Source organism: Daldinia caldariorum (genome assembly GCF_022478825.1).
Source record: "Daldinia caldariorum strain CBS 122874 unplaced genomic scaffold F4812scaffold_9, whole genome shotgun sequence".
NCBI classification, from domain to species: Eukaryota; Fungi; Ascomycota; class Sordariomycetes; order Xylariales; family Hypoxylaceae; genus Daldinia; species Daldinia caldariorum.
The window spans coordinates 1,333,906-1,359,432 of NW_025953045.1; the positions used below are offsets into that span (position 1 = coordinate 1,333,906).

Sequence of the window (25,527 nt, forward strand, 5' to 3'; positions counted from 1 at the left end):
GGGACATTTAACCCCTATATTGACCTCGAGCGATTGAACTGAAGAAGACAAGAAGGTTGGATTCTTTGATGTATCAAGTGACTCAGTGCACAGGTCTTGTGGAAGTATGATAGGACTCTTCTATGACAGCCTTGGACGAGAATTATAAGACTTTTCGACCTAACATCTCAACGGCGGTAGGCACTGGAAGTTGTAGGCATCGTACAATCTTCTACTTACAATACTTAATATCTTCCCTCTTATAATATTTGACACCGAATACCTTTATATGACTAGCGAGGTACAGAGTAACCCTTAATTGTTGCAGTTAATACTTAAGCTCTATCTGGACCCGCGCGGAAATAACAAGGCTACCTAACCTATTGCCGTACTATATACAACGTAACTCGACTCCTTATTGACGCGGCAATATAAGACCGAAGTGCAATGCGCGCTCTTTTCTTATGAATATACGGTGTCAGACACTTATCTAGGCCAGCTAACTTGTCTTAAAGTTTCCCTCCGATGAGTCTAGTGTACTTTAACCTCGTCGTCTAATAAGAGCAGCAAGAAGTTGATGCGCGTGAGCTTGATGGAACCCCAGCCTGGACGCGCGCTAGTGCCCACCTTAGGCCAGGTACTCAAGCTCCTTTTTAAATGATGGAAGATGATGGTACCTAAGGGGGGAGAAACAGCATCAGATAGAAATGCGCGCCGAGGAATTCTTCCTGTTCTGCTCCCTTATACCTACCTAGGTACCTAGCCTACGTACCTAATGTAATATATGTAAAAGGTAGCCTAGACGAAACCTCAAACAGCACCTTGTTGTCGACCCAAAGCATTTGCGTTTGCTACTGGATAAGCGGGCTTTCAGCTCCGCGAGAGGGAAGCGGCTTCCTAGGTAATTCCTTGCCCCCAGAATAATGCACGAGAACCTGGTATTGCCACCCCCAGAAGATCTATCTGTATATCTGGTTTGGGCTTAGTTAGCTAGACTCGTATCTGGAAGTACAGTACATTCGCGTCCGCGCCGTGTTTATACAGGGAATTCTGATGGAGTTAAGATTGGTTAAACAAATCGTTCAAATTCGTTAGGTCATTAATCAGCCCGGTAACATCATGTACCTAGACAGGCAACTGTTAATATCTTCTTATTTACTTACAGGTATTGCAACGGGAAAAGACAATATTATACGAGGTATACATGTAATTTGAAGTTACCATGGAAGGTAAAGGTAAACATAAAAGGAATTTCGATTTCATTTTAGCGTCTCGCGTCTTGCATTTGTAAGATTGGATTTTATTAAAGCGCGAGCCATCAGGTACCGAGGAGTGTGTTACCTAGAACCAGAAGAGACTTATCCCGCGATAGGTATCGTGACATAACAGAATCTTAAGATCCGGGGGGCAGCACATATGACCCGGCTAGCAGTCATGGCGGCCGCGGCTCCACTGGAAACTAGACGCTGGGGCGCTTATTTACCTGGTTTATATCCCTCTTCGTTGGTTCTTAGCTCGGAAAAGTTATCAGATACCCTTCGCTAACGAGGCATGGTGTATGGTGGCGCTTAAACGATCATGATAAGTTAGCTTTTAGTTCACGTGTGGCGTTTAGTCGCCTCTCTTTCACGATGCACGCCAGTCTTTGTCCGAAACAAGTGCCGAGTAGGAGCATTGATGAAACTTTCACGTCGTACATTATATACCTAAAATATGCTCTTGAAAATAGGATCAATCATCTTCTTATCGAATTCAAGTGGTAAGTCTATGTGGCGAATAGGTTAGGTTAAGTACCTGCCTCCAAGGCCATCTAGGTATCTACCTTGTTGTGACATTCCAAGTGAATCAAATCATACCTAGGTAGACAACTAGTGAAACTTTACATAGTAGAATCCGTATATAAGGGCCCCCCTTACTATTTATTCCATCTGCCTCAAAATGACTGCCATTAATGCAAGATTCTGTCGTATCAAAAACAACGTATAACTAAATTGTATCAATGGCCGCTCATCGCCTCCCTCCCGATCTGACACGCGCATTTGTGCGCGAATTTTATCCAACTCCAAGATGAAAAGAGAACAAGGAAATCCCTGGAATATTAGAATGGTGTAACATGGATTCAACTGCCGAATAAATTTTAATGCCCAAGTCCATTTCACGCATTTGGCTCCCGTAAGGTCGGTATCATGTTTGCCCCTGTTGTCCCTGGCTGGGTGGTTGATTCGTGCTATGGTTCGGTGATTGCGGTGGTGACTGCGGTGATTGTTGTGGAGCGCTGCTTTGGAGTGGTGATACTTGACCCTGAACTTGAGTTCCATCAAGTAGCTGCGGATCATACGTTCCTGACCCAGGTAGCTCTGTTGGCGCATTCGCGGTAGCAGGCAATTCGGCGCTGTACGGTTGCCCATATGGTTGTAAATATTGTGGTGGATATTGCTGGGGATATGATTGGGGATATGGTTGTGCATACGGTTGTGCATATTGTTGCGGGTGCTGTTGATTATACATCATCATATTTGGCGGTTGCCCTGGGGCTGCTGCAGACATCTCCGATATACCTGGCGAGCTAGGGTTTTTGACAGGCATGTAATATCCTTGCTCGGGTGAATCGTGAGTGCCAGAAGCTGTAGTAGGAGCCGGTCCTTCGTGAGTACGTGCCTTGCGACGGCGTAGGAAAAAGAAGGCAAGGGCACCGATCAGTGCTAGGCCTGCGACACCAACACATACCCCAATGGCGGCCTGGGCTCCAGTCGAAAGACCCTCTCTTGAGACAGCGATTTCCTCGGCAGCTGTATTAGTTGCGCTAGGAACACTCACGGTGGCCGAGCTCTCTACATCACTAGGGCTAAGAGCTTTCCATGATCCTGACCATGATTCCTTCCAGTCGTTCGAGCTAGCCTTGATGGAACCGTCGTTTGCTAGTTCAACAACAGATGGGCCGGGTATATTGGGACCAGGGGCTTGGGCAAGCCACCACTGTTTGGTGCCCCAATTCGCACCGACGAATGCGTCTTGGAGAAAAGCACGGCCAAGAGTATACGTATGAGAAGGTCCCGTATAGCATGGGAAATATTGCACTGGTTTATCAATCAACGGTGCCGTCAGCGTGAGATTCAAATGCCGAAAGGGAACAGAGATGGAAACGTTTTTCGTGTTTGAGTTGCCTGAAAAAACAAACTCGAGAACAGATGCCGAGTTCACGATTTGCGTGTATTTTGGCTCATCGGTATTCCAGAAGTATAGGCCGAGGTCTTTGTTATACGTCACGGGTAGGTTCTTCGCGATGGCGTCGCACGTCGACTTGGGGAGCGATATGTAAGGCGAGCAACCATCGACCGAGACTTGAATACCGCCGGAAGTAATGGACGAGTTATCGGCTGCAAGGAGACCTCCCATAGACTCGAACTCCCACGGTGAAGAGCCATCTATTACTTTGATACCAATGTCTTTTAAGGTGATTTCCTTCGTGTAATCGTCCGAGTACGTAAGAACATCTCCTACAATTCGATTTTGATCGTAACCGCCGAAGTAGAACGACCCCGACATCCGAGGGTTTGCCGACCCAATATGCATACCGAAGGAGTTAGAGGCGATGGTGTTGTGTGACCACAGATATCCAGGAACGAGACTGGCGTTGATGGGTGGCCCAAAGTTGTTCGAAAAGCTTTGGTTAACTGTTGCCGGTGCCCCTATCCCCAAGCAACCTACGGTCAAAGGATACCACTGGCCATTCGGATAAGCCATATACGATCCGCTCAACAAAGCCAAAGAGACATTCGCTATCTTCGTACCTCCGAATTCCATCGAGTCAACCCATGACTTTGTCATTTCGCCCAAGACATCAACACCCTGCATATAGGCTGGACTTGACCGAAATTGAATTTGACCGGTCGATCCCGTAGTATCCACCTGCGACTGAGCATCGTTGTACTGTCCGGCTTGATTAGCATAGCAGGGAATTGATGTGTTCTGGCTGCAATAATCGCTTGTCAGGAGAAAGGTTTGGAATTCTCGCCCCGGATATAACGATATCTTCTGTCCATAACCCAAATTGACTTCAATCGCTGGCCAAGGACCATCAGGTCCAAACGTCGAGCTGGACCATTTCGCCGCAATGGGCTTTGTATCTGCCTTAGCGGGTCTGAAGACCGCTAGATGGAAAAGAAAAGATAGAGGTAAAGACCGTATAGAGATCATGGTCAGAAACACGCAAAAGTGCGGTAGAAAAAAACACTATTTTGCGGCTTGGTGCAAGACGACACTCGACGTCGCTAGCGAAGAATGGGAAAAAGAGAGACTTGAATTCAAAGAAGGAGCGTTAGTAGAGAACGAACGGGATGGGATCATCACTATACTACCTAGTCTGAAGAGGACTCGACTGGGGACGAAGTCCGCCTTCTGTGCTCCATCCGAGAAAGTACAGTACATACATCGTAATAAGAGGTAGTGTATACTCTAGGTTACCGAGTATACCATATTGGGATCTATTGGGCGCTTACGGAAAGCTGCCGCTAAGCTTTTCTCCTACATAGCAGTAGTAGTACATAGTAAGACGAGTCCTACCCAGGAAAATGTCAAGCAGAGAGGTCGGGCAGGGAGATGAGGCCGTGGATCGTGAGACTTGCCGGGGTTAGGTCCCACTCTTTTTACCATTAAAGGCTTCGAAGGATCCAAATGCTAGGGACTTCGAACCGCACTGAGTTAAGAACTGCATCAGCTTTCCTCTGATGGAATCAGCGCAGCAGGCAGGCTGCGCCCCTTTGTTGCCGCAGACGGGCCCAAAGCTACCTAGCATTGCACGATGGAATGGCCTTTGGGTTTTTCTTCATATGGAGAGTCGAGATTTCAGGGCTGAAGCGGGATAAACAAGGTTAATATCGTGGAGCCACCCTACGACTTATGCCGTACTGACCGTAATTGAGGTTGTTCAACTCTGCGCGGTTACAGCATGAGTTAGTGATTCTTGTTTGATTCGTAGGAGACCAACTCGGTGATGAAGTAAAGAAGAATTAACCTAGAGTGCTGATTTGTTTTCCTTATTTTCCCCAGTGTATAAAATTACCTAGGCGGATATGTTCAATAGTGTGCCTATGCATTGTCAGTGGACTCTGATTTTTGGGGGCCAAAAATAGTATATACACCTATCAAAATGAGGTATTGTACCTTATGATGTCCCTAGGTCATCTCCAGCATGGAAATATGCCCTATGGAGCCCTTGTAAGTGACATGAGCTTAGGTAGGTAGAAGGAGCTGGTAGAGCATAGTTGGATGCAACGCTCCCAGGTTTCATGATGCGAGATGCAGAATGTATCTACTATGCATTTTGCTATGTAGTTCTCATATTGGCTGCCGGGAAGGCTGCCTACCACCCGCCTAGTTGAATTCCTGCAGCGCGTGAGACTCGATTGCAGAATATATTTATGGCAATTGATGCTCTAAAATTGGGATTGTATCCGGTTAAGGGTGTTGAGTAGTATTTTAACCAAATGGGAAATGTACGGAAAGATCTAAAGTATCAACGACGTGAGCGAGTCGAGAAATTACACGGTAGTGGGCTAGAAAATAATATGTACCTCCTATGCAAGTAATATAAATAAATAAAAAGTGAAGTTTCAAATAAGCTGCTGCTGTTGTGAAGTTCGTGGTACCTAAGGTTGTACAATTAGGTACGTACCGAAAGAGATCGCGTACGCACAGTAGAAATTGAAGATGCCAGAACTGTGTGGCCATAGGAGGTACCTGCCTGAGGTAGGCACAATCAGGGGCTTAGATAAACATTCACCCACTAAATGAAGGGCAGAAGGGCAGAAAGGCAGGTAAAGCCACGTGTAGGCGGGTACCTAAAGTACCTAAATGCTAGGTACTTTTGTAGGGACCCGTAGGGCAGTTTTCGTAATCCATAGTGACGCCTTTCAATGCGGCCAGTGCCATTGATTCAGCCTGTTCGGAAACATCACCACCATCTTCAGCTACCACCAACTCTTTTCTCCCTACCTAACCTAACCTACCTCATAAGTCTATCTGCGCCACGGTACCTAATACTGTGAGTAGAGGGTAGAAAGATACCTCCAAGAGAGATATGTTTTGAATAACTTACTTACTTACTGACTGACTGCTATTTACAATTTACCAAGCGTTTTTACTTCCCCGATGAATGCCGTTTCATCGTCTAGTCGATATTGATTCCTCCTCGACGAATCCTTGTTCATTCAACTTCCTCCTTCGTCCACTGTCAAATCTTAACCCTCCGCCTTTGAACAATACCGTTTCGATATGGCTCCGCTTTGGGGCTCTTCGTGGTCTTCTACATGGGGTTCTCTATCTGGATACAGTGCCGTTCAGAATGGCGAACAGAACTCGGCGACAGGCTCTGCCACCGACTCCTCCCACCTTAAACCCAGCATCGGCCAAATTCTGAGTTCCAAGCGAGTGCGCTATGCCGCCTTTTCTCTCGCTGCTATCGGGGTCATTCTTCTCGGTTTCCGAAACTACGATCGTCTACCGTCCATCGAGAGTTTACGAAATGGTAGCGCTGCCGCTTCCAGTGCAAATTGCCCTACTGCGGTCATACCGACATACCAAGATTCGCAGGTCAACTGGTCGCGTTTTGCGTACACGCAATATGTCACCAACGCTGCATATCTATGCAACTCCGTCATGATCTTCGAGACCCTGTTCCGTCTCGGTAGCAAGGCTGACCGTGTTATGCTGTACCCCCAAACCATGATGGACGCTGGCGAGACGAACCCGACTTCAGAAGAAGCCAGGTTACTCGTCAAGGCCCGGGACGAGTACAAGGTTAAGCTTGTGCCTGTAGAGATTAAACGACGACCCGGAGCTGATGGTAAGGATGCTCGTACATATCATTAAATCTAGTTGTTCGTTCTCTAATGTTGCTTGCAGCTACTTGGGCCGAATCTTTCACCAAGCTTCTCGCATTCAATCAGACTCAATATTCCCGTGTCTTGAATGTCGACTCGGATTCCACTATTCTGCAAACTATGGACGAGTTATTCCTTATGCCGCCATGCCCTGTTGCTATGCCTCGTGCCTACTGGCTATTTCCTGACAACAAGATCTTGTCGTCCCAGTTGATGTTAGTGCAACCCAGCGCGGTGGAATTCGACAGGATCATGCAAAAGATGGACGCTGCCGGGCGTAATGATTACGATATGGAGATTGTAAACCAGCTGTACGCAGACAGCGCTATGATACTCCCGCACCGCCCTTATGACTTATTAACGGGCGAGTTCCGCGGGGAGAACCACGAAAACTATTTGGGTACCGACCGGGAAGAATGGGATCCTGTTGCCATCTATAACGAAGCCAAGTTCCTTCACTTTTCCGACTGGCCCGTGCCGAAGCCGTGGATCCCGATGTCTGATTCGATGCGACAAGACAAGCAGCCTAAATGTGTGACGAAGAACGGTCAGGAGGACTGTTCAGCTAGAGAGTTGTGGAACGGATTTTATAATGATTTCACAGAGCGACGTTCGGTAAGCGTCCATCCACATTCTTAATTGCCATAAAGCTCAAGATTTTACTAACCGTTGTATTAGAGGGTCTGTAATACCGGAAGAAAAGCTAGACGATAAATCAGTAATGTCGAGCGTGCTCGTTTTGGGTCTTTAGGGGTCGTTAGGATGTGTCCTAAATAATGAATTACTGGAATTGTACTTTATGTGGCATGACATGTTTATAGATACCAACATTGAATAAATGGAGCGTTTTTACTTCTTCAGAAAGGAATTGATGTTATAGCAGGTCTACTTAGATATTGTCTACTCGAATGTAAAACAAAACAATAGGGAAACCGGCCCAGCGCTTGCAGATGCGGTAGCTCAATGCTCCGCGGTGACTATCTTGGAAGTGAACTCTCTTGTATTGTGATAATTTCCAAAGCGCTCTAACTTAGCTTTGCGAACCCTTTTCCTACCTCTACTTACCTACCTCCTATCTCCTGGGTACCTAAATCTAATGTTCTCTGTTGACAATTCCGGCCATTTTATTCAAGTTGCCCCTTTCTATATCTAAGGTAGATGCCTACCTTAGGTATTCATAAAAAATATCAGGTTCAACAGACGACCACGTCTAAGTACCTAGGAGGCACTTGTATATTATCGCTAAGGAAACACAGTTCTACTAGGTAACTCTCATACACTCTCATCTTTTTATCGAAACAGGAGATAGGGGAATAGGGGAAAGATGCGATCACCCGCTCCATGAAATGAACACTGTCTAGGTACTTTACTATATAATGTCGCACAACAACTAAAATTCCTTCCTAGTCCCCTCCCTTCCTCTCCTTTTTTTTCTATACCTAATTCCGGGTTGTTCACTGCTTCGTGGTATGGAGTCTTCCGTTTCGCTAAGCTCTTCTGTAAACTAATTCCTCTTGACAATAATCAAGGTAACCTAGGTGTGGCCTCTATTAATAGAAAGCGAAAATCGTAATAAATAGATATCGTAGTTAATGCAAGACTACCTAAGGCTAGGTACCTCTATTTAGATTAATTCTTAATCTCAATATATTCCAGTTTGCCCTAACCTCGACTTTCTACAAGTGTCTTTGCTTCAAATCTCAACTACTGATAGTCACGTCCGCTATTGGCTACTAGCTCATACCAAGGCAAGTACCAAGCTGTTAGAATAAAGCTTGGGACTTGATTTGAGAGATACACAAGCCATTCGTCCTCACACGTGGCATTATACATTACCTACCTACCTACCGAAAAAATGCCTAATTTCTTTTTAAACAATTCGCATCTCCTTGATTCTGTTCCCTTCACTTCGTAGCCTTATTTTGACTGTGGTTAATTTTAACTGTCAAACAGTAGCTGAATACAACGCTTACCTGTGAGGGATATATGTTAGGCACCTATAAATCTCCCGATGCCGAAGTGGTTAGCGGAGTTCGACTTGCTATCAAAAGTACCTAACCTATCAGAAAGCTTTCGAAAAAGCTATCAACGTGTGGGATTGGACCGTCGGCAAATCCGAATTCGCGGTAACGGTAGATCGGTAGGCCGCATGCGGTTATGAGTTGCACTTCAGAGCTATAACTGTAACGGTAACGGTAGGTGGTGGGTGCGGTATATTTCTACTAAGTAGGTAGCGCGGTATGGAGACGCCGTGATTCGTCCTTGTTGATGATTTGCTACAAGGGAACAACATCAACATCTAACAACCGGCCAAGAACCGGGCAAACCAGGATGTCGGGTTCAGGGTCCCCCCTCGTCTAGTCTACAGCAGGCTGAGCATCATTAGAAATATTAAGATTGAGCCCCAAATATGAGGGGTGGGATAAATACAAGGATGAGGAAAGTGAGCACATGAAAGGTGCCGTCCCGGCGGAACGGACTACAATCTGATAATTAATTTTTTTTCTTCACTCGACGTACTATCGTCATACTTACATGGTAACATTTTATCGACGCATTTACCGTTGTGACGATATCCCTGGTTGTGAGAACCCGTCCTTGTATCCATGTCATCGTATGGCCTAGACCGGTTTTGTCCAGATTAACGCATCTCGACCTTCGGCATTCGCATTGCAGCCACCTAGTCCATGTTTAAGAGCGCTTGGATGCGTCTCGACAGTCGGTGATGGCCATCGACGTCGAGGAGCTCTTTATTCAACCTTTCCGAGAAGTCGTAGAGAGGGGCAAAGAAGCTGTTGCCAATGCCGAGACAGCGGCCGGCAGCGGTAAGGATGAAGACGACGCCGACCCGTCTAGCGAACAAGATGTAGCAGATATGCTCAAAGCCGCACGCTCCCTCGTGAAAGAAGGCGAGAGGGCCCTTCAGAGGCTTCTCCCACTCTGGCAAGAACGCGTTGACAAACATGGCGACGCGTTCAGGGAAGCTATGCGACAGAATGGTGAATGCTTACCTACCATCATTACTACCACGAATTGCGATTTACCCTTACTACCTAAGCCGAGACTGTCTTTGAGAAACTCCACTGATATTGGAACTTGTAGATAGGATCCTCGACAACCAGAGACGGCTGGAAGATTTGCTCTACGACTTAGACGATTTCGTGCAGGTTGATTCATTCGACCCCAATAGGTTTGCAGATGTTCAAGCATCATCCAAAGCGTTCGCTCTAGCGCTCATGGAAGCCATCAAGAGAATACATATCGAGGAGAGCGTGCCGCCAGTACCGCCTCTTCTGCCGTGGACACGGCCATTACCTTCTCAGGGGTTGAATAATAAAGGTCGTGGTAATGGCGGATCTAGTGCTCCCATGAGATTTGGCGAGGATGCTGGTATAAGCGGTGCCAGTACTCCATCTAGACGACCATCTAGTCCCGACATACTGGGAGCAGAGCGTGATTTCATCAGCCTTGTGTCTGATCCTCCTAGTGCGCCACCTCCAAACTCGAGGACGTCCGCGTGGGTTAACGAGCAAACAACCGCTGCTAAGTCTTGGTCTCGTAATAATTCAATCCCAGAAGATGACTGCTTCGTGGGACAGCCTGTAATCTTCAACAGCCTCGATGGCCTTGCTCTTCACGGCCAAGAGTTGGCGATACCATCTAATATACCTAGAAGTCCGGATACTTCATACAGCAGAATATCTTGGTACACCACCACTGGTAGCTATATGTCGGGTCCCAGGTCGTCCATTCATATCCCTACGAGCGACCAAAGAACAACTTCGCTCGCGAAGTCCATAGCGAACCCGCATGAAACCCGAGAACCGATAGAAGTTGATATACCACCATTGCCAAATCCACCGGATTACGAAGATGGCCTGATACCAGCGGATGAACTTTTTGCATCAAGGAAGGACTCCTTCTCCGGTTATCAGATCGGGTTGGATAGTAGCCTCTATATATACAAGGGCTTATGCACGGGGTCGCAGACGTATCGAGTCAAGGGGCGCAAGAGTGCTACTAAAGCCGTAATGGAATATGTAAGAGCATTTTGGCTTGCCTATCTACCACGCATATTTTGCCTTTTGAGCCGAGTCGTATTTGATGCATGTGCTGATGCTATGTGAATAGGGAACTAGGCGAAGCATTGCTCGATGCACCGAGTGTGAGTTCGCGCAAAATTTGCTGGAAGTAGAACTTGATGATGCTCTGGACCGTAAGTAGATCAACCGATTAATTCTCAGTCATTTAGTTAGTTAACACGTGAAACTTACAGCAAGCGCAAACTTCAGCAAAGCCGGTGTCTTGTATCGTCTTCGATTTTTATATAAGTCTCACTTAGTCTCGACATCTGCGTTTACGATGCAGTTTGGCTGCCTTTTCTGTGCAGAAAAGGGGCATACCGTCTACGCTGATGACGCTACGATCTTCACAACCCAAGACCAGCTGTTTAAGCACTTGTCGCGTCATCCCCAACCCCTACCGGAGATTCCTGGGATCACAGTTTTGTACGGCGAAGTACCCAAGAACGATCCGAGTGTTGAAGATTACGACCTTCACTTCCCTAACCCCCCTGTAGCCAGCTTACTCCCAAACACTGCCACTCTGGCCAAGCTACCGTCGGCGAGAGCAGTTAAAAGTCACATCAAGCGATACGGTCGAGATTTGACTGATCCAGACGGCAGCTCGGATCAAGTGTTGAAATTTATGGAAGGTGCCCGTATCGTAGGCCTCAAATTTCCGGAGAAGTGGAAAGGGAAATGGTGTACTGGCTGGCATGATGGTCGATGGGGCTCTTTTCCTACGAAGCATGTTGTTCTCGAATCGCCTGCAAATCCACCAAGCGCAAATACATGTATCGAAGGCATGTTCGTTACGACGCGTTGGAAATGGGAAGTAAAGGATCACTCAACGGGATGGATATCCTTTGACAAAGATGAAACTTTATCTAATGTTTGCTGTAGGTTGAATCCAAGTCCAACTGAAGCCTCCCTCCCCCGTACTCCCATATCCCCCTTTAGCGATCTTCCAATAGTCTTGATTGCTAATTAGGTATCAACTTTCCATATAGGGCTTAACCACGACGACTGGTGCTGGTACGGAACTAAAAAGAACGGCAAGGGAGGGCTCTTCCCGCGGTCCTACATAAGACTAGAATCGCTACGAGGGGATGCGATACAGAAGGAGGAGGATGATGACTCCGTATCTAAGGCTAGAAAACAGGGAAGCTTTGGGTTGCCTACTATAAAGATGCGCAGAATGACTATTGGTAGTGGCACATCTTGATATCTATATAAGAAATGATGATGCATAGGGTAAGTATCACTACCTGGAGTCGTAAGGAGTTGGGTATGGGCGAGGTACAACGGTACGGCTTATATGATTACACCGCGAACTATCACAGGGTGGGTTGAAGGGATACTTACTAGGTAGCGGTTTGAATAGGCGTCTAAGGCACGGTATACTATGGATAAAGACTGTATATACACTGTATAAAAACAACATTGAACCTTACTGTGGGGTTGAAGCTTAACAGTCCCTAACAGCTTGCTCCACCCCACACCCGCCAAATAAGCTTGTGGCTTTACTAACAGTTGATACGTACCGACGCTAGGTAAACAGTACCTAATTGAAAGTTGATGACATCACCAGAGTCTTCGTTCCTTGCTCTTTACCTCTAAATTTTGCGTCCAGCCTTGTAGGTCCATGATCGAGATGATAGCCGCATTCAAACCGGCTAGCTCCCCTTGGTCATATTTCATTCGATAAAGACGAGCAGAGCATATCACTTGGATCGTCTGATAGGACACCCAAATTTGCTAGATTCCTGCGGTGCCACGAGTTGGTATAGCTCCTACGTCATATTTGTCTAACGCAATAGCCACATAGGTACCTCCTGCATAAAATGTGAAGCTTTTAATGGGCGCTAGGAACCGATGATGCTTGGATACAACCTTAGGTACCTCTAATGTACTTCGACTTTTGGCTTTAAGAAGAGGTTGAAGGTGCATTAGGTAACTCGCCCGGGCTGCATAACTTGTATGGGCAGGTACCTAGGTAGGTCTAGGTACACTATGAACAGCTTGACATTAGCATTAGGTAGAGGGAAGGCTTTTTAAGTAATGCATTAGGTAGAGCTGCCTGACCTGACCTACATAGTAAGGTCTTCTAGGGCTTAACTTGTCAAAGCTTAGCTTGTGACGGCAAACAAAAGAGAACAGTGACGTGATACATTTTTGACATATTCATCACCCTTCATCACCCTTCATCATCATATTCTTTTTTAAACTCCCCTGGCCTGCTTACTCTGTACCAAACAAAATCCTTATCATTCTCCCATCTCCCACGATATTTATCCTAATTTGGCATATTTTAATATTCTCCTAATAGAAACGAATAGTCCGAAACGTAACATTAACGAGGGAATAATTGCGGAACTAAGCTTGAAGAAGATCTAAATCATTATGAGGTGGCTTCCAACCGTCCTCTCCCTTGGCCTGGCGGCCGATGCCGTCGTTGGTAGTAGCTGGTTTAGTAAAGCAGGTAAGTTGTTGGGTTGATACAGAAGCATACTTTCTTAGAGTCTAATGTTTTGATATTGTATACTAAAACCTGCGTCAAACACAGCATACAACAAATGGCATGAGACAGAATTAGAACGATGGCTGTCCGACAACGATATTCCCTACCCGACCCCAGCTGATCGAAAAGATCTGGAGAACCTGATTCGGAAGAACTGGGATTCCTACGCCGTGTCTCCCTACAAGAACTGGGACACGGACAAGCTCACAGCATATCTGAAATCGAAGGGCGTAGAGACTAAAGAGTCGGCAAAGTCAGGCAAGGACTCACTTATCAACCAGGTAGCAAGCGCTTGGTATGAGACGGAAGACAAGGCCCAAACGGCATGGACCAATGTACAAGACTGGATTTTGGACACTTGGTCCGACAGCGCTCTAAAGGCCTTTGCCGACAAGCACGGCATTCCAGGTAATATCTTAGGACTCTAAAATCTCTTCTTTTGATATTTTGCTAATGCCGCGCATAGTCCCTCAGCCACGGACTCGTGATACCCTACTTCAAAAGGTCCGCTCTAACTACCAGACGGTAGCTAATAAAGCTAGCGAGACTGCTGCGTACCCTGGTGATTGGCTTTATGACACTTGGTCTGAGTCTGACCTGAAGGAATGGCTAGACACTCATGGCTTTCCCGCTCCTCAAATCACCGACGTAAGGATTCCTCCGTACCTAAATATGCCTAGCCTTAACGTACCTACGTAACTAACACCATAAACCTACAGCGCAACAAGCTGATTGCTATGGTTCGCCGCAATTCTCGCATTGCTTACCTGAGGGCCCAAGATCAGAAGGCGTCTGCTCTCGCTAGCGCTAAATCCGCATACGCTACTCTCACTGACAAGCTTATTGATGCTTGGAGTGAGTCCCAGTTGAAGGAGTTCTGTGACAAGAACGGCATCAATGGTATGTAACTGCTAGATTACCCCAAGGTACTTTAACTAACAACGATAAAAGTTCCTCAAGGAACCAAGACTAACGAGCTGCGTGCCCTTATTCGGAAACACCGCGCTGCTATTCTTGGTGACAATGTGTCTGCGTCCGCTTCAAGCGCTTTCGGCGCTGCTACTAGCAAGGCTGGTAACCAGTACGCCAAGGCCACCAACGATGCCAGTCTCGCAGCTCAGGATGCTTTCAACAAGGCCGTCAACACCTGGTCTGAAAGCCGTCTGAAGGCCTACCTGGATGCCCGCGGAATTCCGGTTCCCCAGGGATCGAAGATTGACGAACTCCGTGCCCTGGTGCGGAAGAACGCTCACAAAATTGCTCACCCCTACAGCGCTTGGACTTGGGATGACCTATCTTACGATAACCTCAGGAAGTACCTGGCCAGCAGCGGTAACGCAGCTGCGAAGAAGGTTGGCGAGAGCAGCTCTGCTACTCGAGACGAACTTGTGGAGGCTGCCCAGTCGGCTTACTCGTCCGCTTCCAGCGCTGGCGGCAACTCATATGCCTCTGCGACAAGCTACCTGGCCCAAGCGACTGAGGCGGCCAAGAAGAGCACTTTCGACACATGGAGCGAGAGCGAGTTGAAGGCGTACCTGGACAGCTACGGCGTGGTAAGTTTACATGCATGTGCCCTTTTGCACATATCCCATCTTTTATGAGGCAAAGTCAAGGCGGCAACGGTCTGCTAACTCTATTGCACAGCCCGTACCCCAAGGCTCTACTCTCAACGAACTCCGCGCCGAAGCCCGCAAGCAGTTGACGTACTTCAAGTACGGCACCTCGAGCCCAGCAGGCACCGCTTTCGCCAAGATTGGCGAGGGTATCAACAACGCGTATCAGTGGGTCTTGGGACATCTGACTGCTGGTTCCGAGATCGCAAAGAAGAAGGCTGGTGAGATTAAAGAGGAACTATGAAGAGATGAACGCGCTTCCAACTCCTAGTTAACTTCATGTCAAGTATGAGCGAAAGCGGAGAAATGGGTGGATTTCTGAGAAGTAGTCATAAAGATGTGAGATGTGAGATAAGGAGCAAATATTGTTGGATAGAAGACGGGTGGAAAATGAAGATAACAGGAAATCGCCCGGCGGAAGTGAAAACGAGATTTGGATGGGTTTGGATTTGGTCTTTCTATTTCTCGTGGTATGGACAGGAGAAAGGGGCTTAAGTATTATGATTTACATGACTCTACTTACACCCCCTTGTTTAGCTTCGAGGACTACTCCTATTCACAACCGAGAAGACAAGGCTGAACAACAACATTGGCACTTTTTTGTTCATTTCGGATGACGGAGTATGGAGGTAGTTGGTCGAAAATGTAGGATTAGTTTTAGCTCTGCTAACTTATTTTCCCTTTTTTTTGCGCTAGAGTTGTTGGGGTCTTTTTATATCCGTGAGCTTGTCGGTGCCTCAACTGTTGTACTGATGCATTTTGGTATTATGGTGGGTGATATATAAGTCCAACCTTTAACAATAGCTCTATTACCTCATGGAAGAACTGCCTATGACTAAGGTACTTAGTTCAAGTAGGTTGGTGGCTATGTGGCGCTGATTGGTGTTGAGCTGAGCACAACATATGATGGTAGGAGAGGAACTAGAGGGTATACGAGATTGCCGGCCACAGCAAGAATTTATAATTATTATGGAATCATGTATGTAGACGGGACAGACAACTTCACAGACGAACCAGAGCTATTATGGAACTAGTTTTTATTGACGTATGAAACATCATCATGTAAACAGTGCTATTATCGACATCTCCTCGTCAGGGACAAGACTACGTGGGAAATATTCGTACTTTCCAGCACGGTATTAAACACGATTCGTCGTCCACAAAATATCTGGATCATCAATGTCCTTTCTTTGACTGTAGAATGAACATCCAGTCCCATTTTGTCTATTGCCTTCTAGATGAGCACCAGAACCCCCGCCAGGCCAGATTGTGACATCTTCTCGCCAACCTTCACTGATAAGAGATTTAAGGAAAACTATTGTATGCGTATGGGTATGAGTGCTAGAGATAAGACAAAGAGAAATCACCCCATGATTGATCCAGAGCAGATATATTGGATGCGTCTCAGGTGTGTGATCAATGGCCAGGGAATGACCTATGAGAATAGGCCGCACCGTCCATCGGCGTATTGTGATAAGAAAAAGGCGTTGGGCAAGAGGGTAACGTCTAAGGGACTAGAACCCAAAATCTACGTCGGGTATGCTCCTCTGCCGTTTATGACCCAGGTGGTGTTCTGACGATGCTTTCCTCTTCTGAGTCATAGTCGAGAGAGGACTGCTAGCGAGTTCAGACATCTTCTTCTGCTTGCGCATAGGAGAAATGGGCACGTTGGTAGTAGCTATGCGCCCATCTTTAATACCACGAAGAGTACCTTCAAAATATGGACCGGAAAATGCGAGAGAATCTCGGGTAGCCTTACTGCGGCTAATTAACTGATGATTTGCTTGGTCCCGCCGGAATGCGCCGACAATGTTGGTATTATGCTGGAAATGATCAAGGAGGGATGCCACGTCGCTGGACGCAGTACCTGGCCGGCCGGGTGTACGGCCGGGAGTGTGGAATATTTGATCATCCGCTTCGTCATGCTCGAGCGCCTTCTCTTCTTCAGAAGAGTCATCTCCGTCATCATCGTTATCCAAAGTGATAAAGTCCTCCAGCTTAAGATTTTTCTCTGCTTCGTCGACAACTTGATCGTCAGAATCAGATGTGTCAACTACATTCCCATCGGATGCTTGGGCATACCAAGCTTCCGCGGGACCGACTGCGTGTGTATTCATAAAGTCTCCGTAAGTGCTGGAAGAAATCATGCCACTCATCATGATACTGCCGGGGTTGCTGAGTATAGGAGAAGCCTGGGTCTGGTCGAAGTAATGGAAGTTGAACTGCTCCGGCGACAGATCAAAACCTCTTCCTCTCATACTTTGATGAGTGAAGATCATCATCTTGCCGGTTCTAGGGTTTAATATCGCAATAGGTTTCTTGCTAGACTTGTCGAGATTGAAACGACCAACACGTGGTTGGCCGCGGCGGGGCCGGATCAGCGTAACGGCGTCCGAATCGGAATCATCGTCCACAGTTTCCCGCCGAGTCTTACGTCGAACGGGCTTCTCAGGCGGATCTTCCTCATCGGTAGTATCGCCATCAGCTACGCGGGGAAATATATTAGTACGGACTCGGTAATCAGCCAATTTTCGCTCTCACTCACTTTGATATCCATCGAGGGAAATCTCGTCGTCCTCAGACAGGTCCATCGGGGTATTGGTTGCGGTAGATAGGTCCTGGTTTGTCAACGGTGTAGGAACCGGTGTGGCATCTTGATCGTCCAAAGACTTGATTAGAGCCTCAAAATCGGAGGCTGGCTCGTCAAATCCAAACCACTCTCCGGTAGTGGTAGAATAGTTATCCCAAAATGCCTCTGAATTAGATGAGTCGTAGGGATCGGCGTCATGCTCAATTTCTCGACGGAATGAAGGGTCGAGTATGCTCTTGTCCACGAAGAGGTCAGGGAAGAAACCATGGTCTACATCATCATCGGTTTCTGTCGAGTCATCATCTGACGAATCTTCGGGGATATCAAAGCGGACACGACGTTCTGTGCTGGTATATCCTTGGTCAATTGTGATGTCGTCGTCAGCGTCTGCCTCGGAGGAAATGCCGTCCCAGCTGGCATTATCGTCCGCATCGTCATCATCCCCCTCGTACTCATCTCCACCCTCGTCGTTATCATCGTCGTCGTCCTGTCCGTCCTCATCGTCAAGCGGCCGAGGGGAGCGTGAGCTGCGGGTAGGTTTGTGCAGTTCATGTGAGAGAATATGCTCCTCCTCGACCGCGTTTATTCCCTCCTCGTCGTCATCGTCAGAATCACTGATGTCTTCTACTCCAGAATAACCACCTTCATCAGACAGGTCGAGTGACGACGAAGCGTCCGAGGCACGACGCCTAGAGACCTTGACGGGAGTAGTCGGCGGTCTTTGCTGCCGTACGTTGCGGGACATTGTACCGTATGCTAATTATGGAAGATATGCGAGTAATACAGGGATTAATGGTTCCACCCCCGGATTTGAGGTTGAAAAGATCGAGACAAACGGCGGTGAAGCCTTAGCGATACTCGAATGATGCAGATAGTGTCCACTCTCGAGTAAGTATGAAAACCTTGAAATTTCTCAATGGCCTGTCCTTTCTTAAGGTTACGAAGAAGTCGTATACTGTTACGAGAGTATATGAAACGAAGTAGAGGGTAATTGTTCGTAGAGAGAAAAGGAGGTGGAAGGGGGTGAAGAGTTTATTGTCGTCACTTAGGCCGGAGTCGTATAGGCCAGTCAGTAATAAATGGGCGAAATGCGCAGTAATGCAGTAAATTCTGTCTAATATTCAGACTTCCGTGAGGTACCCTTTTGCTGAAAAAAGAGGCACACAAGACAGTGAAAGCCTGTATAACTTCGTCGAGTTTGTCGAATTGCGATTGAATATCTCGGTGAACTGTTGGACTACGGGACATGGCTGGGAACGCCAGGCATGTCCCGTAGTGGGTATTTACAGCTCAGCGACGGCCGAAGGCATGGTTCTCGACGAAGTTTCAGTGTGATTTAAATGGAATACTTTTCTTGAAAGTTGTTTGTAGTGCGACTTCGTTGTCTGGATATGATTTGGGTTTCCTGAAAGGAAAAAAGTGAGAAGGGGAAAAGATGTTAATTGCAGGCCCGGAAAAAAACCACAGGTGGATATATGCCACTGTTACTGCAGCGTAACTTTTTTTTTTTTTTTTTTAGTTTATTAGGTGGGGTGACCCTGCCCGTCCCGCACCTCTGCAATGCAAAGTCCCTGATTTGTCCACCCCCGTTCGCGGGCTGAACTAACCCCATTTAGGAGGGGTGTCACCGCCTTTTTGACTTGCATCTTTGCATCTTTTTTTTTCTTGGTGCACTTAAGCCTAAAACGCCCCTCTTGTACCACCTAATCGTCCCCTACGGTCCAGTGCAAGATCCACTACTTAGATCCACTGAAAAATGATGACTGAGTGGCTCACTACAAGACTTACTTGCTGCTCCAGCGCTGGCAGTTAGCGCTTGGCTAGTGTGCTATACAATGCTAGCGATTTATAGTGTTAGTGGTCTAGTGGTTCGAAGTTTGCGTTCGAGTTTTTGGTTTCCCGAGGTGTTTCGAGCTCCAAGTTCCACTTCGAATGCTTCGAATGTGATTTTCTCGAGGCTGTGGCCCGATACTAATCAGCGAAGACCGGCAAATACGACGTTCTAGTCCCTTGGTATCCACCGAAAACTTGTTCAACTCTCGGAGGTTCTCTTCTGACGCATTCGAAGAGGAGTCATTTCTGAGAGGATGACCCATGGATACCCCTCCCAGAATTCCTCTTCTTTTACTTTCTTTCCCTAGTTATAGCTCGTACGTTTTAAGGGTATTTCTATTACCCAATCGCCCCATCTTGCTATTTGTACGCCGAGTTGTTGTAAGTCTAGCACGCGAACCCTTCTAGATTTTATAATAGGTACTTGTTTAGGATATAGGAGGTAGGTACCTATGGAATTAGGATATAGTTGTCCTCTTTTGGAGTGGTACGTGGAATCAATGGCTTCCATACGTGTAGTACCTAACTTCGACGCATCAACTTCTGTGATGGACATACCTATAGGTTATATGTGCGTATATAGAAAATACGGAAACAGATAAATAGGCGAGATGGGGGTAAGAAAGTACTGCATATCCCTAACATAGTGTACCGAGCAAAGCTCTTTGGCTCTCTGCATATGCTGCTCCATGTATCGTAACTCATTATAGGCATGGCCTTTATGTAGGTCCTAGGCAGCCATCTTACCATGTAACTATTTCATGTAGGTAAGCGAAGTTATCGAGCAAATATCTCGTCAACTTCCTAGTCTCTTCTCCATCGACCCATTCAACTCGCCCTAGGTACCCCTCGGTGACGACGATGATAGTACGCAAAAGGGAAACGTACATGAATATTTTTGCTTATTCTTCCCCACCTATTACCCGATCTTCACTTTTATAGAAGAACGAAAGCCCCTCCAAACCCCTCCAACCAAGAAAATTCCAACAGTGATCTCTAGAGTTACATGCACAGTAGATCTCCTCTCTAAGGCACATCAATTCTTTCTCCGTTCTTTACCGAATTCGTTCTGCCTGGACCAGCATCAAAATCCCATTACATACCTAGATCCTAGTGTAATTAAGCTCTTTCCAGCTCTGTCCAGCTCTCTACCAGGGTAAATGTTATCAATGGTGACGTGCATTTCGCACGAAATCGAGATCGATCATTTTTCGGATATCTCTCTCATCAACATCAGTCTAGCTTGTTAGGTTATACTGCTTGCCGGGCTGCCGGGGGGCTGTATAACGTACACTACTATTGCCAGTCTTGTGCCGATGAACGAGATGAGTTACGAAAATAGGAGAAATAGGAACTGCTCTGCTGCTATAGTACTAACAAGTCATTGCGAGAAATGCGCGTCGCAAATTTGTAAACCCTTTAATTTGAACTTGGACCACATGCTAAGTAACTCTAAAATAGACTCCAGAGCGTCGTCGCCTCAATCTATAGATGCCTGCATCTTAAGTATGCACGAGAAAAGCTAAATGATATTATTATTGATTCATATATTCAAGCCTCCTTTCTCATTCGTCTGGTGTGTGAATTGGCTTATAATGACAATTCTTATTGCCCTATGGGATTTCGAATTATCGACAAACGGAGTAACCCAAATACGTGGCCGATGTTACTCAAAGGGTATGCTGAAAAGAAATCCGATGCGTACATGCTAGAGAACCGCCACCATGCAGAACTCTTCGAACGACAGGAAAATGAGAGGGACTGTCCTACAATCAATACCCTTTAAATGGGTGGATGAGAAAAGACTAGTAACCATTCTTCGCGCCCCTGGACAAGCCAAATATCACAATGAAAGGTGTATTAGGGTGTTCGCGTCACCTGGAGGCAGTGTAATACCAAGGACACGGTGAGAACGATCATGGGCAAGCCCAGAGGATGCGCTCTCGAGTGGCAAAAATAGGAATAATCACGATTGAGTTCAAGTAGAACTCTTTCAGAGATTAAACTGAAAAGAACAGATACTACACTTGATCTAAGCCAAAAGGCAAAGAGAGCTGAAGAAAAAAAGAAAGGAAAAAGTTGAAAAAACAGCGGGAGAGGGGACGGGAATTTATTTATGTTGGAGAAACCTTGTAGGTGTGTGGGGTCTTTCGGTAGCCGCAAAACTAGCCTCAAATGTGGGGTAGATTGTGGCTGGTACGTACCCAAGCAGCCAAGATCCTTCAATAGGTGCACAGTTGTCCTGACTCCTGAATCCTTACCAACACCCTTACCAACACTAGCCGCCTTACCTAAGTCACCTCCAAAATGTTTCAACGGTTGCCCAGCGAAACAAATATCATCCAAAGTAAATATTGACTTCCAGGTTCCAATGCCGTCTGGCGTCAAGTAAGTCACCAACTTTCGCGGGCCTACATAATACATTGGGTCACTTAGATGTCCGCATGCGCTTGTTAACGCTAATGCTTCAATTATCCAACCATTCTTCATTCTAATGGTTGCATCCACATGTCGGACGGAGCATTTCTTGCATTATACAACAATCTAGAATTGTAGAGTCCAATTGTGCATTCGGTCCTGCATGTACCGAATCGCATTTACTTTCTATCAGTCATTCTTTCACCGCTTTCGATAGCCTTTCGTTATCAAGTAGCACAATTTTATCGTCATGGAGCCACCTCAAAAAGGACACGCAAACCTGTTCCAGGTATATTTGAGGCTACGGCCTCCTCAGGCTGCAAATCTAGGCTCCGAACGGTTCCTCTTAGTTGAGGAGCCTGTAGATCACGACGCCCCCACTCACATCACTTTGAATCCACCGAACGATAGAAGACGCGCCATTGAGAAATTCGCGTTTACACGGGTCTTCGAAGAAGATTCCACGCAACTTGACCTATTCCAAGGTGTTAAAGTGCTTCCCTTAGTTGAAGATGTATTAGCACCCCATGGTGGTGATGGTACGGACGGTCTGCTGGCGACCCTTGGGGTCACTGGCTCAGGCAAGGTACGTCAAGCAAAAGCATTGTGAAGAACACGCTAATTTATAGCAATATTATCAGACGCATACGATGCTTGGATCGCGGAGCCAGCGAGGTCTAACCCAGCTTGCACTTGATGTTGTGTTCCGATCTATCGAATCCAATATCGTTGACTGTGAGACGACCCCTACTTTAGAGACAAGCATACGATCCTCCGACGCGTCTGAGGCGGTTATATGTTCTGCATCAGCATTTATCGAGACGATGTTTACAGACTTCAGCAGCTCACGGGGTGGATCAAGAGCTACAACACCAATGATTGTAGGGCACCCTAACAACCCCGACCAACCACCTACCTTACATATTGCCACTCCCTTATTACCTGGTTGTTTCCCAAGCAGTCCTCAAAGCGTACGACTTGTTAGTCACGATGACGACCTGTCAAGAATAACACACCTCTCGACACCGCCCAGCCAGAAAGGGGAGATAGTACCAAACCTAACGCAAGTTGCGTCTACCACGCTTCAGCCAAAGTTGGCTGGTTCCCCGTCACCCCGAAAACATTACATGTCTCTTACTTCGGCCGCAAGAATTAAGAAGAATCTTACTAAATGTCAAATCAAGGGCGACCATGCGCCACCGACACCAAAAAAGAACTTACAACGACCGACCGCTTTCCCTCAAGCGCCAGATATTAGTTCCGTTAGAGCATCATGCGATCCATCCGCCGACTACGCCGTCGTTATTTCGATGTACGAAGTATACAATGATCGAATCTTCGACCTTTTGACACCTCCGATTAGATCAAACGGTAACAAAGAACCTCGGCGACGGCCGCTCCTTTTCAAGTCCACAGAGCTATCTCCTGATCGAAAGGTCGTAGCGGGTCTTCGGAAAGTTATCTGCGGCACTCTTAAAGACGCACTTATGGTTCTTGAGGCTGGGCTCCACGAGAGGCGGGTCGCTGGCACGGGTAGTAATAGTGTATCGTCGAGAAGTCACGGATTCTTCTGCGTTGAGGTCAAGAAAAGAAGACGCGGTCGCCACAACGCACGCTGGGGCAATAGTACTCTAAGTATCGTCGATCTGGCTGGTAGTGAACGCGCAAGAGATGCAAAAACACAAGGCGCAACTTTGGCCGAGGCTGGCAAAATCAACGAAAGCCTGATGTATCTGGGCCAATGTCTGCAAATGCAGAGCGATGCTAGCAATACAACCAAGGTGTGTCATGGAATGTTGTGCCCAGAAGTGTCGTGAACTCCGCTAATCCTGAATAGCCCAACCTGGTTCCTTTCCGCCAATGCAAACTCACAGAGTTGCTCTTCGCTAATTCGTTTCCTACAGGATCGCTCTCGAGCTCCACAAGCGTAAGCGGGAGGCGCCCACCACAAAAGGGTGTCATGATCGTCACAGCCGATCCTGTAGGGGATTTTAACGCGACATCACAAATTCTTAGGTATAGCGCTTTGGCTCGCGAAGTCACCGTGCCACGTATTCCTTCTATCTCATCTACAATACTTGGCAATGCAAATAGCTCAGCACTTTCTCAACGCTCGGAATCAAGTGTCGGTTCCCGTAGTGATACCAGCTCTCCTGTTCTAACTCATCATCGGCCATATTATCATCCGTCTGCTAGCCATAGCCATAATTTCTCGACTGCGCCCGACACCGAGAGAGCAACTATGGAAAATGCTGCTCTCGAGATTGCTAGAATGGCAGATATGATAGATAAGTTGAATGCAGAGCTAGTAGAGGAAACTGAAAGACGCATGGCAGCCGAAGCTCACTTGTTATCCATGGAAGACCGCATGGCGGATTTGGAACAAGAGGTCCGAGAAGAGTGCTACGCAGACTTCGAGCAGCGTTTGGCTCTCGAGATGAGTCGGTGGAAAGCGACGTTATCGCTAGAGCAAGAGCGCGGCGAGGAGCACTGGGATCGCAAAGTGGAAGTGTTGGCTCGCAGCGTGGGCGTCACACTAACTAGTCCAAGCTCCGATGAGGACAATGTCGAAGACGAAGATAAAGAGAATATCCTAATCGAAAACCTAGAGCAGGAGAACGAGCGTTTGAGAAGAGAAGTTGCTATCTTGAAGCGCGAACTGGCCGGTCGCACGCCAAGCAAACGCACGCCGCTTCGGGAGAGGGGCGACGTACCGAGCGCAAGAGCCTCGTCTTCTACGACGGATACACTGGGCGATCTTGGAAGCCGTATGGAGCAGTTGAGGGTGAACACCGGCGAGGGCAAAAAGGTCCTCAAGGTGTCAAGCAGCGGGAGCCCGACGAAGAAGGTGCGAAAGCTGCAGACTCGGAGGTGGGAGGGTACGACAGCTGATGACGACTTTTAACGTGATATGTGAGACGTGGGACATGATATGAAGCCGGTCATGAAAAAAAATCGCTTTTTTTCAAGACCATGTTATTAAAAGAAAAAAGGATTCAAACATTGAGATTGCGACTTAGCCATTGCCGGTTGCGTAAACGCGTTGAGGATACCCCTTATCTTTCATATGTTTATTTTGGCCATGGTTGGGCCTTTCTTATTCGATAGCAGGTACCTTAGGAGGTACCTACCTTTCGCCTGTCTTGAATTCTGTTTTGTTCGTCTAGGGATCAGTCTGCTTTTTTTATATAATGTCTGTATTTTCGGCCGTGGATAGGTCTTTTGGTCGTGGCAGGTACCCAAGGGACCTCGATAGCAGTTCTATTCTAATTGATGAAGTCGATGGACGAGGTCAAAGAATGCCTAATACAAGCTTGCATTTCTTGTGCCAGAGTTGGCGGTTTAATCTTCAGTATACTCGAAGTCCTTTAACGGCTTAGTTGGGTTCGTTAGGTTCTGAATGTATGCTCGGAAACATCCGAGTAATTTGGTCAAGCCACCGCCGCTATACGATTAAGCAGATGGTCGCATCAATTGGTAAAGATTGACTGCCTAGATCCAGGCGGTTAATTGAACCAAACAGGTATATTCCGAAAGCTCATTTCGCCTCCTTGTCGAGCAGATGAAGTATGTCTGTATTTGAACTGCGGGGCTATATTCCGTGAGCCCGGTGGGCAATGTTATAAAAGAC

The 25,527-nt window shown here is 47.0% G+C and overlaps 6 protein-coding genes across 6 annotated transcripts; 4 read left to right on the plus strand and 2 right to left on the minus strand.

The window, feature by feature from the left end:
* Nucleotides 1-1,952: 1,952 nt before the first annotated feature.
* F4812DRAFT_407225 (acid protease) lies at nt 1,953-4,392 on the minus strand. The gene has a single exon (XM_047932298.1). It carries the CDS (start codon nt 4,174-4,176, stop codon nt 2,164-2,166), a length of 2,013 nt encoding a protein of 670 aa, XP_047790049.1. The 5' UTR covers nt 4,177-4,392; the 3' UTR covers nt 1,953-2,163.
* A 1,386-nt stretch (nt 4,393-5,778) lies between these two features.
* On the plus strand, nt 5,779-7,803 carry F4812DRAFT_430664 (glycosyltransferase family 8 protein). The gene is made up of 4 exons (XM_047934375.1): nt 5,779-6,022; nt 6,114-6,823; nt 6,883-7,475; nt 7,539-7,803. The coding sequence occupies exons 2-4, from the start codon at nt 6,253-6,255 to the stop codon at nt 7,572-7,574; spliced, it is 1,200 nt and encodes a 399-aa protein (XP_047790050.1). The 5' UTR covers nt 5,779-6,022; nt 6,114-6,252; the 3' UTR covers nt 7,575-7,803.
* A 1,782-nt stretch (nt 7,804-9,585) lies between these two features.
* Nucleotides 9,586-12,146, plus strand: F4812DRAFT_459837 (uncharacterized protein; the record flags this gene model as incomplete). Its single annotated transcript, XM_047937616.1, has 5 exons — nt 9,586-9,859; nt 9,963-10,900; nt 10,992-11,076; nt 11,137-11,820; nt 11,932-12,146. 5 exons carry the CDS (start codon nt 9,586-9,588, stop codon nt 12,144-12,146), a joined length of 2,196 nt encoding a protein of 731 aa, XP_047790051.1.
* Nucleotides 12,147-13,098: 952 nt separating this feature from the next.
* On the plus strand, nt 13,099-15,396 carry F4812DRAFT_407333 (uncharacterized protein). The gene is made up of 6 exons (XM_047932299.1): nt 13,099-13,403; nt 13,488-13,850; nt 13,909-14,090; nt 14,162-14,342; nt 14,394-14,995; nt 15,087-15,396. The coding sequence occupies exons 1-6, from the start codon at nt 13,325-13,327 to the stop codon at nt 15,297-15,299; spliced, it is 1,620 nt and encodes a 539-aa protein (XP_047790052.1). The 5' UTR covers nt 13,099-13,324; the 3' UTR covers nt 15,300-15,396.
* Nucleotides 15,397-16,059: 663 nt separating this feature from the next.
* Nucleotides 16,060-18,538, minus strand: F4812DRAFT_407340 (uncharacterized protein). Its single transcript, XM_047932300.1, has 2 exons — nt 17,601-18,538; nt 16,060-17,540 (listed from the first exon to the last, which is right to left on the minus strand). Exons 1-2 carry the CDS (start codon nt 18,388-18,390, stop codon nt 16,570-16,572), a joined length of 1,761 nt encoding a protein of 586 aa, XP_047790053.1. The 5' UTR covers nt 18,391-18,538; the 3' UTR covers nt 16,060-16,569.
* A 3,519-nt stretch (nt 18,539-22,057) lies between these two features.
* On the plus strand, nt 22,058-24,944 carry F4812DRAFT_407409 (P-loop containing nucleoside triphosphate hydrolase protein). Its single transcript, XM_047932301.1, has 4 exons — nt 22,058-22,482; nt 22,538-22,777; nt 23,081-23,677; nt 23,734-24,944. Exons 1-4 carry the CDS (start codon nt 22,147-22,149, stop codon nt 24,799-24,801), a joined length of 2,241 nt encoding a protein of 746 aa, XP_047790054.1. The 5' UTR covers nt 22,058-22,146; the 3' UTR covers nt 24,802-24,944.
* The last annotated feature ends 583 nt before the right edge of the window (nt 24,945-25,527 follow it).